The 15,000-nt window shown below is 50.0% G+C and overlaps 1 protein-coding gene across 8 annotated transcripts in view; it reads left to right on the forward strand.

Annotated features, from left to right (window-relative positions):
* Gbeta13F (guanine nucleotide-binding protein subunit beta-1) overlaps positions 1-15,000 on the forward strand; it is a 161,997-nt gene that overhangs the window by 69,680 nt on the left and 77,317 nt on the right. For all 8 annotated transcript variants that reach the window (XM_070087876.1, XM_070087881.1, XM_070087874.1 and 5 more), the window contains one exon: positions 1,560-1,642. In XM_070087876.1, coding sequence (XP_069943977.1) covers positions 1,586-1,642 — 57 coding nt within the window. In that variant the 5' untranslated portion in view covers positions 1,560-1,585. The remainder of the gene's footprint in view (positions 1-1,559; positions 1,643-15,000) is intronic.

Genomic DNA, 15,000 nt, shown 5'->3' on the forward strand with positions numbered 1-15,000 from the left:
CACACTGTACTGCCTGGGTGGAGAGTATCTGAAAATACGAGTAAAAAGACCAGGGGGTGAATAAAATACAAAGCATATCGCCGGAATTAAGCATAAACCATATAATGGCAGCGGCATATGCAAGATAACAAACCTCGGAATAGCATTCAGGAGCGTGAATAATGTTTCAGAACCTTATACGTGACGTATGTTAGGCCAGTCATTGAGTTTGCGGCCCCAGTGTGGAGTCTACACAGTTTTAAAGCATGCGAAGAAGCTGAAAAGGTCCTGAGGTTTGTAACCAGGCAAGTACCAGAACAGAGGAATGTACTATAAGGAGAGGTTAAAAGAACAGAAAATAACTTTCGAGGTAGTTGGAAAATTATGGGGGGGGCACGATAACTATTAAGTCTTTAAGTGGAATTGACAGAGCTGACAAGGACAGATTGTTTGAATTAAGAGGACCAGGATCAAGGGGACACAGGTGGAAGCTGTGTTTCTTTAGTCTCAGGGTGGTTGAAAAGTAAAATGATTTCATAAGAGGCAGTGGTGGCAAACTTGCTACACAGCTTCAAGAGTAGAAATGATAAAGCCCAAGAGACCAGAAGTGAGTGGTGCTGATCAAGATGGTTTAGGAGGCGGGGTTAAGTGTCGATCACTAAAAACAGATCAGTGAGTATACAGAGGCGCGTGCACGTGCAAGCAGAGTACTGCTGTACATTTTAAAAGATCAACCAAATAATAGATGGTAGAAATCTAATGAAAACTTCGCATCACTGAGTATTACAAGTTGATTACAGGCTTGAACCAGCAGAGAAAACAGCAAGATATACCAACGCAGATCTATTTATACTAGGAAGTTTCAGCCATAACAAAATTTGTTATGAGAATTGAGACCCCCACAGGAAACATGGATGGCAAAACTAATGGAAGCAGCAATGGCGTTTGAGTCAACTTGCGAAGGAAACAAATTCAACAGATATACAGACTTGGGAGACTATAGTACATTAATATAAAGTTAAGAGTCGGAACTAGAAATGGAGTTCAGTCATCACAAAGTCTGCAACGTAAACACAAAGCATTAACCAGGAGATAGTAGATAAGATGCCGCTCTCTCAAATAACTTACGCTATGGCTAAAGTAATCAGACATATGCCCATGTACTTGTCATGTACACTTTTTTTTTGTTCTTTATAAAGTTATTTATCTTATGGGGTCGAAGTATGTGCGTTCATCAAAAGTTCTTTTTTTTCTAGGTTAATATTTGGCTCATTCTAGTTTTGTCTGCCCGTCTTGACTACCTACTATTAATTAAAGATGACCATGTTAAGATATGAATAAATTGATATCAGTTCTTTTTGTATCTACTTGCTGTGCCAAGTGTTTGCTGCTTGACAAAACTAGAGTTTACAATTTGGTGTCTAGTATAACTAGCTCATGGTGTCTGTGATAAAGTACTGAGTGTATACAGTGGTAGTTCAGTCCAGGCGAGTTAGGACAGCTTCGATGGTGGTATGTATTAAAACCAGTGTTAGATGTGAATAATGGCCAACTAATTTATATTTTTCTTCTCTTTTCAGATTTTTTAGTTTTGTAATTTTTAGAAATGAATGATTTGGATAGTTTACGACAAGAAGCAGAAAGACTAAAGAACACAATACGAGTAAGTACCACTTTCAGATTGTTGTACCTGTGTGAATGACGTAGAGAGGAGTTAATATTCTTAATTTGTATTAACCCGTACTTCTTGCTCGACCTTCGTCAAATTAACTGCATTTTACCTTGCTCATTTTCTCGTTGCTTTCCCCGTCTTGTTAACTCTTAACTTGTTGAAGAATGCCTGTTTTGCTAGTTGCATCTTCTACCACCACCTTCCTCACCGTTTCTCTACATCCTTTCGTAAGTTTCCCCCTTTAGTAGTGCTCTTTCACCTATCTCCCTCTTTTTACTGCAAATAGTCTGTCTCGGATGTAGCCCTATCTACACTCCCACTAGTCCCATGTTAATAACTACAAGAAGTAGCAGATAACACTATACAAGACTTTAATATGATAGATGCTTAGGAATTAACTGCAGTGGATAAGTAAATTCGACTGTAAGTCAGGAATCAGTGCCATGGAACTAACGGCTACTCCACATTCGCATGTGGGGTAGCTGTTGGATAGTGCTATCTGTAGCACTACATGCCAGTGATTGTTGCTTCATACCGTGTACCAGCCATGAGGCAGCCGACGACACCACTGAACGGGTTATCTTAGTGACATAAAGCCCGCAGCGTATCGCATTTGTTGCTTACGTGAGCGACATGATGGTAGCATGACCCAGGATGTGCCTCAAAACTTCGCTCTTAGTCTTGTAACTGCTTTTTCTCAACCTACTTCGTTTTGTTCTTGTTTTGTTATTAAATTGTCGAAACATATTGCAGAGTTTGGTATATACACGGTTTTATTTTATATTTGATGTGGGTACCTGTATAACACGTATGGGTTTAGAGCATGGTTTTAATATATTAATATAACAATAATAATGTAGATACATATTGACATATGCATTTTATTGCTATAATTTGGCAATGCCTTATCTGATCAGCTTCAAATCTACAACGGTGATATATTTTGAAGATTTGGATTGGGTAGGTGCCGGTTTGTAGAATTTAACTTCAACCCCCACACTGGCCTTGTCTGGCAGCTCATGTGAGGTATGCAAGTTCCAGTGTCTTAAAAAATAAAGAATTGTAGAGAATTAGGAATAAAATATAACGAAGGAAAACTTTTTAAATATTGGAAACTTTTTTTTTTTATTTTTAAGTTTCACGAGTTTAGTGGGCGCTAAAATATATTTTCGAATGGCTCTGTTGTAGAGCTGGTCGCATGCTTCAAGGTAAATAACAAAAAAGGGCACAATACCGTGACTGGAACGATAAACAAATAACCCGCACATAGAAGAGAGGAGCTTATGGCGACGTTTCGGTCCGACTTGGACCATTTACAAAGCTACAGTGTGACTGTAAATGGTCCAAGTCGGATCGAAACGTCGTCGTAAGCTTCTCTCTTCTATGTGCGGGTTATTTGTGTATCTTCCTTCAAGGTTTTAGTACTTCCATCTTCGGAACAAGTCATGTGGTCGACTTCGTATTTGTAATACTAGTGAACTAGAAGGGCTGATTCATGGAACTATTGCGTTTTACAAGTGATGTATTCATTAAAACTATTTGAGAAGACCGCTTTTACCTGTATTTATTTTATTGTCTGGTGCTTCCTTACTCAACATTCGGCTCTTAAATGTAGTTTCGTGGGGGGGGGGGTAAGCAATAATGAGTAGGTTCCACTATATCTATGAACCTTGTGTACTTGTGAAACAACGTACGTAGAAGCAGTCTGTAGGTTGTGTTAAGTTTATTTTAATGTCTTTATGTATGTGCTTATTCAGTAGATTTTGTAGTGAATGTTTATGGTTCATCACCAGTGTCAGTGTTACATATTGATATATGTACCTATATATATTTGTATGACGTTTTAAATAAAATGTAAAAAAGGTGTGTGTGTGTGTGTGTGTGTGTGTGTGTGTGTGTGTGTGTGTGTGTGTGTGTGTGTGTGTGTGTGTGTGTGTGTGTGTGTGTGTGTAGGGTGGTGGTAGTGTACTCAACGAGGTTATTGGCTCTTGTCTCCTGCGTGTGTCGTGGTGGTTGGTAGGGAGGCTGGGCTGGATGATGATGCAGTTAAGTACAATGTGGTTTGCTACATTTTAAAAGTTGGTTTATGGAATGGATATATTGGAGCTGGAGGAATGTCTGTGTGGGGGGGGGGGGATAAGGGCAGAGCGATATGTGGGCGGAGGTGTTGTGGACTTGAGGCAGTACCGGGCGGCGGTTTACGTCAATAATCAGGAACTGCATCTTTCCCACTCGAGTGATTCATCACTTCCACTAGGAATTAGAGCACAAGGATGGTTCAAATATCATTTTCTGGTATTCGGTTGCTCCGATGTTCTTTGACGCCTGAAAGATGTGTTTATACGTGTTATTTTGCATTAGTTCCAATCCAGTAGTAAAATTGTCCATTTTGGGAGATTTGTACTCTACTGCAAACTGGGGTGACGCTATTATTGCAAGTTAGACCTTGATAATAGCAATTCAGACGTCTTAGAAACTCAAAACATGACCTTGAAAGTACATGTAAATGCAAATATGGCAGGATCTAATGTAGACTTAGATGAGGGAACAGATGCTTTGTCAAGACTTGGATAGCAATATTGCACAGGGTTCAGGGGTAAACTGTGTGCAGACCGAGGCCTTGGCTTCCTTTCCAGGGGCAGAATCAAATGTCTCCGAAGTCATAAGAGACCATGAAGCAAGACATCAAATATACCAGGAGCAGCCGGAGGAAAACGATTATGCAAGACCAGATGTACACACAAGCCACAAATCACAGCAAACAGAACACTCAGCTGTGTCGGCACTATGCCTGGGGTATTGGCAGATTTGGAGAGACTGGTGATAGAAATGTCATATGTCAATACGACCATTCAAACACATGTCGAAATCTCGTACATAGAGGGATATGCCGTTCCAAGACCTGTACACTTTCCCACCCAAAGATGTGCTTCAGTTCAGTAAATAAGAAAATGGTATAACAAGAACTGTCCAGCATACTACATAAAAGGAATGAGGAGAGTTAAGTCCCCTGAACATTACATTGAACGTGGCAGTTACAGTCTTGCGGGCAACAGATTTGTTGTAGTGCCAGGAAACGAAAGAGAATGACAAGAAGTGATCACCACGTCGGAACCATGTTGGACCGGAATCAGTGGCGTGGCTGACTCGTCGGAGCCAACAAAAACACCCAAGCATGTCGACAAATAACATCATTTATGTATTTGTTTGCAAACATACAAGGTCTCAGAACAAGAAACAACAAAATACCGTTTAAAAATACGATGTTTGCATTGGTAGCTTACTCGGTTCACATACTGAAAGTCATTGGTTCTATCCCCGGCATGGGTGGAAACGTTGGGCATTTTGGTAGTTTTAAAACTATTTAACATTCATACTTTGTATTATTAGTCCTATCTCTTTTCACAATTTTATTTTTTTTCCTGGAAGTTATTGTGGATTTTTATCTATTTCTTTCAATAAGTTTTTATGCAGTGAAGAATAATCTACATTTGATTTAGTGTCGTGTGCAGATATTGTTGACTCCTTAAAGATTGGGGTGGTGTGGCTGTTTTTGGCTACTGGGTTCCTAACAATATTAACATACCATAACTAATTTTGTTCTTAATTATTTTTATCCAAGGTTTGCGTGCGATAACTTGAACGCTCCCTCTAACAGGCTTCAAACTTTCAATGCAAGTTAGTTAGTTTTATATATATATATATATATATATATATATATATATATATATATATATATATATATATATATATATATATATATATATATATATATATATATATATATAATATAAAAGGTCTTCAGTAGGAAACTTAAGTTCAGGTCAATTCATCATCTGGGCTGTGGGTCGTACGGTAGACAGCATACGGCCAGCAGTAATGTTGGGGTTAATTAGGCCTTGAGCCACCAGGAAGCCTGGTCTGGGACCGGGCTGCGGGAGTGTTGACCCGTGAAAACATCATTCAGGTATCCATGTGATAACACCTCTTGTGAATAACTTTCAACTTCAAATCTGAAGCATCAACCCAAGGGATGGTTTAAAAAATTCTTTTAGGCGACGTAGGGACCGATTTGCCATTTTAAAATTTGCTGTTTTTGGTTTTCGTGTCATAACAGGGAAATGCCTCTTTTGATTGACTTTAAGCGCTGGTGTATTTCCCTTGAAGGTACGCTTGTATTATTATTATTATTATTATTATTATTATTATTATTAAGATATGCAAGTCCCAATTTGCCAATTTTATCAAAATTGGGATACTGGTTTCTCTATGGTAATTTTGTAATGCCTCTATGCCTGCTTCAAGAGGGTTGGGGGCTCGTTGTATCTTCGTTGTATGTCGCTCTGTCAGATATGAGAATGAGAAACAAAAGTGGGGGCAAGTATACTGTACATCGAGGAACTGACCTCACTCTAGTCCTCAACCCTAATTTGTTTTTTTAATTGTGTGTACACTGTACAGTTAATTGTGTACACTGTACAGGTAAATGTGTGTACACTGTACAGGTAATTGTGTGTACACTGTACAGCTAATTGTGTGTACACTGTACAGCTAATTGCTTTGGAGTAAAAATATATCTAGAACACATTGAGAAAGGCCACACCTATATTCGTTTTATTTATGTCTTATTTTAAGCGTTTTGCTGGATTTAGTTCTAGCTCTTGAAGGTATGGGGGTTTAATCTACAGCTCCAGGACCTTTTAAGGTTGAAGCTATAAGTGCTAGGCTGTATTACCCATCCGAATTTGGCGCTTCTTTTCGATAATGCAGGTGCTAGGTTGGAATGTGTTTGGCTAATTTTTTTTAGACCTATTAGCAGCGCTGTATGACCCCATTGGGTTTAGGGCTTCTTTTGATTTTAATAATAATCTTGGACCTCTTAAAGACGTTGATCTCCAGCTCCTGTAACTTGGTTCCTCCCAAGGAGGGGTTGAGCCATAATTTCCTCTCCCTCAGTGTTTCGAGTAGTTACCAGGTCTCTTGCACACACTGAGGTAAAGGAGGCAGGGGTTAAGGGATACAGGCGATACCACTCTGATTCCACAACACCTAAAGTACATCCAGTTTTTACACCGTTAATAAGCTTCTCATCACCTACTGTCCATAATTCGCTTTATCAGTGCGCGATAACTACCACATTTCATGGTATGCAGTGGTTGTAAACATTCAAAGGATTAGTAAAAAATCGACTTCTTGGAGGAATTTCTGCGGTGGTCATGGGAGAAAAGGTGGGGACAACTGCAACCTGGCATGTTGACCTAAACACGGATCCTCAACTACGTCATCACTCAAATCCCGTACCTCCCGATCTGTGTTTGTTTGTGGTCTGGGAGGCAACAGGAGGATAGATTACTTCGGTTAACCTCAAAGGAATTGAGCACTATAATTGTGACCACCTATTTGTAGCTGCAGGAGTGAAGCTGTGTTCATAGTTTAAAGTCTTAATATATATATTATTTTTATTTTAAAGTTTTGTGCACACGTGTACGTGGATGACCAAAGGTGGTTGTCATTGTCATGCTTGTCGTTTATCTGAATATAGAATTTGTCTAGGAGACATTAAGAAAACGATTTCTCAAGAGATTTTAGGAGAGCAAGTGCTAGGTCTGACGGATGAACATAGAGATAATCTCTTGCCCCTCCCCCTCCTCCGAATACGGATGTAATATAATCGATAACATAATTAGACAAACTCGTGAGACATTCCCCTCACTTCCCTTCCCCCCCCCCTTTCCCTCCTTCCCCTTTCGTATTGATTCATTCCTGGAACACACTGCAGCCTGGCCTCATCCCTCTACTCCCCTTCACTTTATTAACTTCGCTGCCGTCCTTGCTTCACCTCCGAAGCTCACATCCACCACCATTCCCTTCTCTCTATACCAAGTTTTTATAAGCACGTATACACCTACCCCTACACGCCACTCCAACTTTTCCACCAACCCTTCCACCACCAACAACCCCTCCCCCACCAACAACAACTCCTCCACCACCAACAACAACCCCTCTACCACCACCCCTCAACCACCACCAACCTCTCCACCACCACCAACCTCTCCACCACCAACCTCTCCACCACCACCAACCTCTCCACCACCAGCAACCTCTCCACCACCATCAACTCCTCTACCACCATCACCACCAGCAACCTCTCCACCACCATCAACTCCTCTACCACCATCACCACCAGCAACCTCTCCACCACCACCAACCTCTCCACCACCACCATCACCAGCAACCTCTTCACCACCATTAACTCCTCTACCACCACCATCAATTCCTCTACCACCATCAGCACCAGCAGCCTCTCCACCATCACCGGCAACTTCACCACCATCACCAGCAACGTCACCACCACCAACAGCAACGTCACCACCACCAACAGCAACACCTCCACCACCACCAACAGCAACACCTCCACCAACAGCAACCCCTCCACCAACAGCAACCCCTCCACCAACAGCAACCCCTCCACCAACAGCAACTCCTCCACCAACAGCAACCCCTCCACCAACAGCAACCCCTCCACCACCACCAACAGCAACCCCTCCACCACCACCAACAGCAACCCCTCCACCACCACCAACAGCAACCCCTCCTCCACCACCACCAACAGCAACCCCTCCACCACCACCAACAGCAACCCCTCCACCACCACCAACAGCAACCCCTCCTCCACCACCACCACCAGCAACCCCTCCACCACCAGCAACCCCTCCACCACCACCACCACCACCAGCAACCCCTCCACCACCACCACCAGCAACCCCTCCATCACCACCACCAGCAACCCCTCCATCACCACCACCAGCAACCCCTCCATCACCACCACCAGCAACCCCTCCATCACCACCACCAGCAACCCCTCCATCACCACCACCAGCAACCCCTCCATCACCACCACCAGCAACCCCTCCATCACCACCACCAGCAACCCCTCCATCACCACCACCAGCAGCCCCTCCACCACAAACAGCAACCCCTCCACCACCAACAGCAACCCCTATTCCGCCAACAACCCTTCCCCCTTAAGAGGGAGCTGGACAGATACCTCAAGTCGGCGCCGGATCAGCCGGCGTTGGATTGTGTGCGGCCAGCAGTAATAGCCTCCTTGATCAGGCCCTGATCCAACGGGAGGCCGGTCGGGGACCGGGCCGCGGGGGCGTTGATCAACGGAATACCCTCCAGGTAGACCACCACCAGCAACCCCCCCTCCAACAACAGTAACCCCTTCTTCACCAACAACAGCAATAACCCCTCCAACAATCTCTCTTTAACAACCCCCATCCAACAAACCCCCTCCTCCGCCACCAACAACAACAAAGCTTCAGAACATCACCCCCATCCTCCACTTACCACCATCTCTATTTCTTCATTTATTTTTCTTTGATGATACCCTCATAAATTTCTTCATCCTGTATGTGATAGGTCATCCTTAGATAGGGTGAGGAAACAAGTTGTCGTAACGACTGTGTCCATAAGTAGAACGATTGATGACATTCTCATCGTTCTATTTCTATCAACCGGGCTGATGCCCAAGTTGGACTTGTTAGTATAACATTGATCATTACCAGGAGGCCTGGTTGGGATTGGGCCTCAGGAGCACTAGTGACCCTGTGAATCTACAGCAGGTATACCCTATGAGTTTCAGCTCAGGCTGACTGATTTTATTACTTTACGTTTGGAACACCGCACCCCCTGCCTGCTACCCACCACCGCACCCCCTGCCTGCTACCCACCACCGCACCCCGGGCCTGCTACCCACCACCGCACCCCCTAGCTGCGGCCCTCCACCACACCCCCTGCCTGCTGCCCACTACCACACCCCCGGAATACTACCCACCACCGCACCCCTTGCCTGCGGCCCTCCACCACACCCCCTACCTGCGGCCCTCTACCACACCCCCTACCTGCTACACACCACCACACCCCCTGCCTGCTACCCTCCACCACACCCCCTGCCTGCTACCCTCCACCACACCCCGTGCCTGCTACCCTCCACCACACCCCGTGCCTGCTACCCTCCACCACACCCCCTGCCTGCTGCCCTCCACCACACCCCCTGTCTGATGCCCTCTACCACACCCCCTGTCTGATGCCCTCTACCACACCCCCTGTCTGATGCCCTCAACCACACCCCCTGCCTGCCACCCTCCACCACACCCCCTGCTTGCCACCCTCCACCACACCCCCTGCCTGCTGCCCTCCACCACACCCCCTGCCTGCTAATTGCCACCACACCCCCTGCCTGCGGCCCTCCACCACACCCCCTGCCTGCTAATTACCACCACACCCCCTGCCTGCTGCCCTCCACCACACCCCCTGATTGCTACCCACCACCACCACCCCTGATTGCTAATTACCACCACACCTCCTGCCTGCTAACCACCACCACCACCCCTGCCTGCTAATTACCACCACACCCCCTGCCTGCTGTCCTCCACCACACCCCCTGCCTGCTGCCCGCCACCACACCCCCTGCCTGCTACCCACCACCACCACCCCTGCCTGCTGCCCTCCACAACACCCCCTGCCTGCGGCCCTCCACCACACCCCCTGCCTGCTACCCACCACCACCACCCCTGCCTGCTAATTACCACCACACCCCCTGTCTGCAACCCTCACCACACCCACTGCCTGCTAGCCACCACCACCACACACACACCCATGCCTGCTACCCAACAATACCACACCCCCTGCCTGCTACCTACCATTATACCCTGCCTGCTATCCACTACCACACCTACCTGCTACCCACCGCCACATCCTCTGTCCGCCACCGCATCCTCTGTCCGCTACCCACTACCACACCCCCTGCCTTCTACCCACCACCACATCCTCTGTCCGCTACCCACTACCACACTGCTTGCCTTCTACCCACCACCACACCCTCTGCCCGCTATCCACCACCACATCCTCTGCCCACTACCCACCACATCCCCTGCCCACTACCACATCCCCTGCCCGCTACTCACCACCACATCCCCTGCCCGCTACCCACTGCCACATCCCCTGCCCACTACCCACCACCACATCCCCTGCCTGCTACCCACCACCACATCCCCTGCCTGCTACCCACCACCACATCCCCTGCCTGCTACCCACCACCACACCCTCTGCCCGCTACCCACCACCTCATCCCCTACCTGCTACCCACCACCACATCCCCTGCCTGCTACCCACCACCACATCCCCTGCCCACTACCCACCACCACATCCCCTGCCTGCTACCCACCACCACATCGTCTGCCTGCTACCCAAAACTACATCCCCAGCCTGCTACCTACCACATCCCCTGCCTGCTACCCACCACCACACCCTCTGCCCGCTACCCACCACCACATCCCCTGCCCGCTACCCACCACCACATCCCCTGCCCGCTACCCACCACCACATCCCCTGCCCGCTACCCACCACCACACCCCCTGCCCACTACCCACCACCACATCCCCTGCCTGCTACCCACCACATCCCCTGCCTGCTACCCACCACCACACCCTCTGCCTGCTACCCACCACCACATCCCCTGCCTGCTACCCACCACCACATCCCCTGCCTGCTACCCACCACCACATCCCCTGCCTGCTACCTACCACCACATCCTCTGCCCACTACCCACCACCACATCCCCTGCCTGCTACCCACCACCACATCCCCTGCCCGCTACCCACCACCACATCCTCTGCCCGCTACCCACCACCACACCCCCTGCTCGCTACCCTCCACCACATTTGCCTGCTAACCACCACCACCACACCCTCTGCCTGCTACCCACCACCACACCCTCTGCTCGCTACCCACCACCACATCCTCTGCCCACTACCCACCACCCCATCCCCTGCCTGCTACCCACCACATCCCCTGCCTGCTACCCACCACCACATCCCCTGCCTGCTACCCACCACCACATCACCTGCCTGCTACCCACCACCACATCCCCTGCCTGCTACCCACCACCACATCCCCTGCCTGCAACCCAACACCACACCCTCTGCCCACTACCCACCACCACACCCTCTTGCCCGCTACCCACCACCACACCCTCTTGACCGCTACCCACCACCACACCCCCTGCCCGCTATCCACCACCACACCACCAACACACTGCCCACTACCCACCACCACACCCTCTGCCCGCTACCCACCACATCCCCTGCCCACTACCCACCACCACACCCTCTGCCCGCTACTCACCACCACACCCCCAGCCCACTGCCCACCACCACACCCCTAGCCCACTGCCCACCACCACACCCTCTACCCACTGCCACCACCACATCCTCTGCCCGCTACGCACCACCACACCCTCTGCCCGCTACCCACCACCACACCCTCTTCCCGCTACCCACCACATCCCCTGCCCACTACCCACCACCACACCCTCTGCCTGCTACCCACCACCACACCCTCTGCCTGCTACCCACCACATCCCCTGCCCGCTACCCACCACCACACCCTCTGCCCGCTACCCACCACACCCTCTTCCCACTACCCACCACATCCCCTGCCCACTACCCACCACCACACCCTCTTCCCGCTACCCACCACATCCCCTGCCCACTACCCACCACCACACCCTCTGGCCGCTTCCCACCACATCCCCTGCCCGCTACCCACCACCACACCCTCTGCCCGCTACCCACCACCACACCCTCTGCCCGCTACCCACCACCGCACCCTCTGCCCGCTACCCACCACCACACCCTCTGCCCGCTACACACCCCCACACCCTCTGCCTGCTACCCACCACCACACCCTCTGCCTGCTACCCACCCCATCGCCTGCCCCCTACCCACCACCACACCCTCTGCCCGCTACCCACCACCACACCCTCTGCCCACTACCCACCACATCCCCTGCCCGCTACCCACCACCACACCCTCTGCCCGCTACCCACCACCACACCCTCTTCCCACTACCCACCACATCCCCTGCCCGCTACCCACCACCACACCCTTTTCCCGCTACCCACCACCACACCCTCTGCCTGCTTCCCACCACATCCCCTGCCCGCTACCCACCACCACACCCTCTGCCCGCTACCCACCACCACACCCTCTGCCCGCTACCCACCACCACACCCTCTGCCCGCTACTCACCACCACACCCTCTGCCCGCTACCCACCAGCACACCCTCTGCCTGCTCTAGTAGAAAAATCTCTAGAACTTAAATGTAATGTGTGAAGTGCCCAAGATTGTGCCATGGTCGCTTTTTTTGTTTTCAAGTGTGGTGAACGTGTCAGCATTTAATGGTTGTCTTGATGGGATCAGTCTCACTGACAGTCACCACCTGAGGCTGCACCTTCCGTTTGTGCTTTGCTGCACATACCTGCCACAACACCCATGACCATCCCCTTATTCATTTGTTTTTAGTCTGGCGAGACTAACAGCCTGTTATTGTTTTTCCTGGCTACCCCGGCCCTTTGTGACTGCCTCCGCCTTTCCTGGCTACCCCGGCCCTTCGTGGCTGCCTCCGCCTTTCCTGGCTACCCCGGCCCTTCGTGGCTGCCTCCGCCTTTCCTGACTACCCCGGCCCTTCGTGGCTGCCTCCGCCTTTCCTGGCTACCCCGGCCCTTCGTGACTGCCTCCGCCTTTCCTGGCTACCCCGGCCCTTCGTGGCTGCCTCCGCCTTTCCTGGCTACCCCGGCCCTTCATGGCTGCCTCCGCCTTTCCTGGCTACCCCGGCCCTTCGTGGCTGCCTCCGCCTTTCCTGGCTACCCCGGCCCTTCGTGGCTGCCTCCGCCTTTCCTGGCTACCCCGGCCCTTCGTGGCTGCCTCCGCCTTTCCTGGCTACCCCGGCCCTTCGTGGCTGCCTCCGCCTTTCCTGGCTACCCCGGCCCTTCGTGGCTGCCTCCGCCTTTCCTGGCTACCCCGGCCCTTCGTGGCTGCCTCCGCCTTTCCTGGCTACCCCGGCCCTTCGTGGCTGCCTCCGCCTTTCCTGGCTACCCCGGCCCTTCGTGACTGCCTCCGCCTTTCCTGGCTACCCCGGCCCTTCGTGGCTGACTCCGCCTTTCCTAGCTACCCCGGCCCTTCGTGGCTGCCTCCGCCTTTCCTGGCTACCCCGGCCCTTCGTGGCTGCCTCCGCCTTTCCTGGCTACCCCGGCCCTTCGTGGCTGCCTCCGCCTTTCCTGGCTACCCCGGCCCTTCGTGACTGCCTCCGCCTTTCCTGGCTACCCCGGCCCTTCGTGGCTGCCTCCGCCTTTCCTGGCTACCCCGGCCCTTCGTGGCTGCCTCCGCCTTTCCTGGCTACCCCGGCCCTTCGTGGCTGCCTCCGCCTTTCCTGGCTACCCCGGCCCTTCGTGGCTGCCTCCGCCTTTCCTGGCTAGCCCGGCCCTTCGTGGCTGCCTCCGCCTTTCCAGACTGCTCCAGCCCTTCGTGACTGCCTTTGCCTTTCCAGACTGCCCCAGCCCTTCGTGACTGCCTTTGCCTTTTCATACTACCCTGCATTTGTGATGGCCCTTGACGATCCCTAGGGTAACAGCCTTTGCGAACCGGTTCCAGACTAAGACACCCGGCTGATGGTCTGTTGAACCAGGCTGTTGGTGCAAGCACATGGAGTCCAGCCCGGCTGATTATGTGCTGAGTTGGGGAGCTTATCACGTTCCCTGTTGAAGACAACTAAGGGTCTTGTTGGTAATTCCCCTATGTGTGAAGGGAAAGTGTTGAAAGGTATTAGTCTCTTCACACTTAAAAGTGTGAAGGGACTCATTGAATCCATGCCAAGCCTCTTGCTTTCGTGGGGAGTGATTTCGGTCTGCCAACTTGGGACCATTGCTCTAGGACTTTCCAGGTGTGACTTATGATGTATTTTTCTCGTTTCGTTCCAGAGAGTGCAGTTTAATGGAACTGAAGTGTTCCCAGTAAATTAAGTGCTTGACTCCGTAGAACTTAACGTCAAAGATGAGAGACCTGGGAGTGATAATGTCAGATCTTATGTTCAAGGAGCACAAAAAAGTTATCGCACCTGCAAGAAAAAATGGCGGTTTAGATAACTAGAACCTTGAAAGCAGATGCACTTTTTTGTCACTCGTTCTGTCTAGGTCAGAATATTGCTGTGTACTAACAGCTACCTTCAGAGCAGGTGAAATTTCTTAGCTGAAAAATGTAGAGAATCTACACAGTGCATATAAATTCAGTCAAGCACCTAATTTACTGGGAGTAAATTAGGTGCCTAGAACTGTACTCCTTAGAACGCGGACGAGAAAGATGCATTAACTACACCTGGAAGATACTCGAGGAATTGGTCCCAAACCTGCACACTGAAATTACTACCTATTAACATCAGAGACTTGGTAGACGGTGCAGGATGTCTGCAGTGAAAAGCACGGCAGCGATGAGTACACTAACAGAGA

This window comes from Cherax quadricarinatus, chromosome 23 (assembly GCF_038502225.1).
Source record: "Cherax quadricarinatus isolate ZL_2023a chromosome 23, ASM3850222v1, whole genome shotgun sequence".
Lineage (NCBI taxonomy): Eukaryota > Metazoa > Arthropoda > Malacostraca > Decapoda > Parastacidae > Cherax > Cherax quadricarinatus.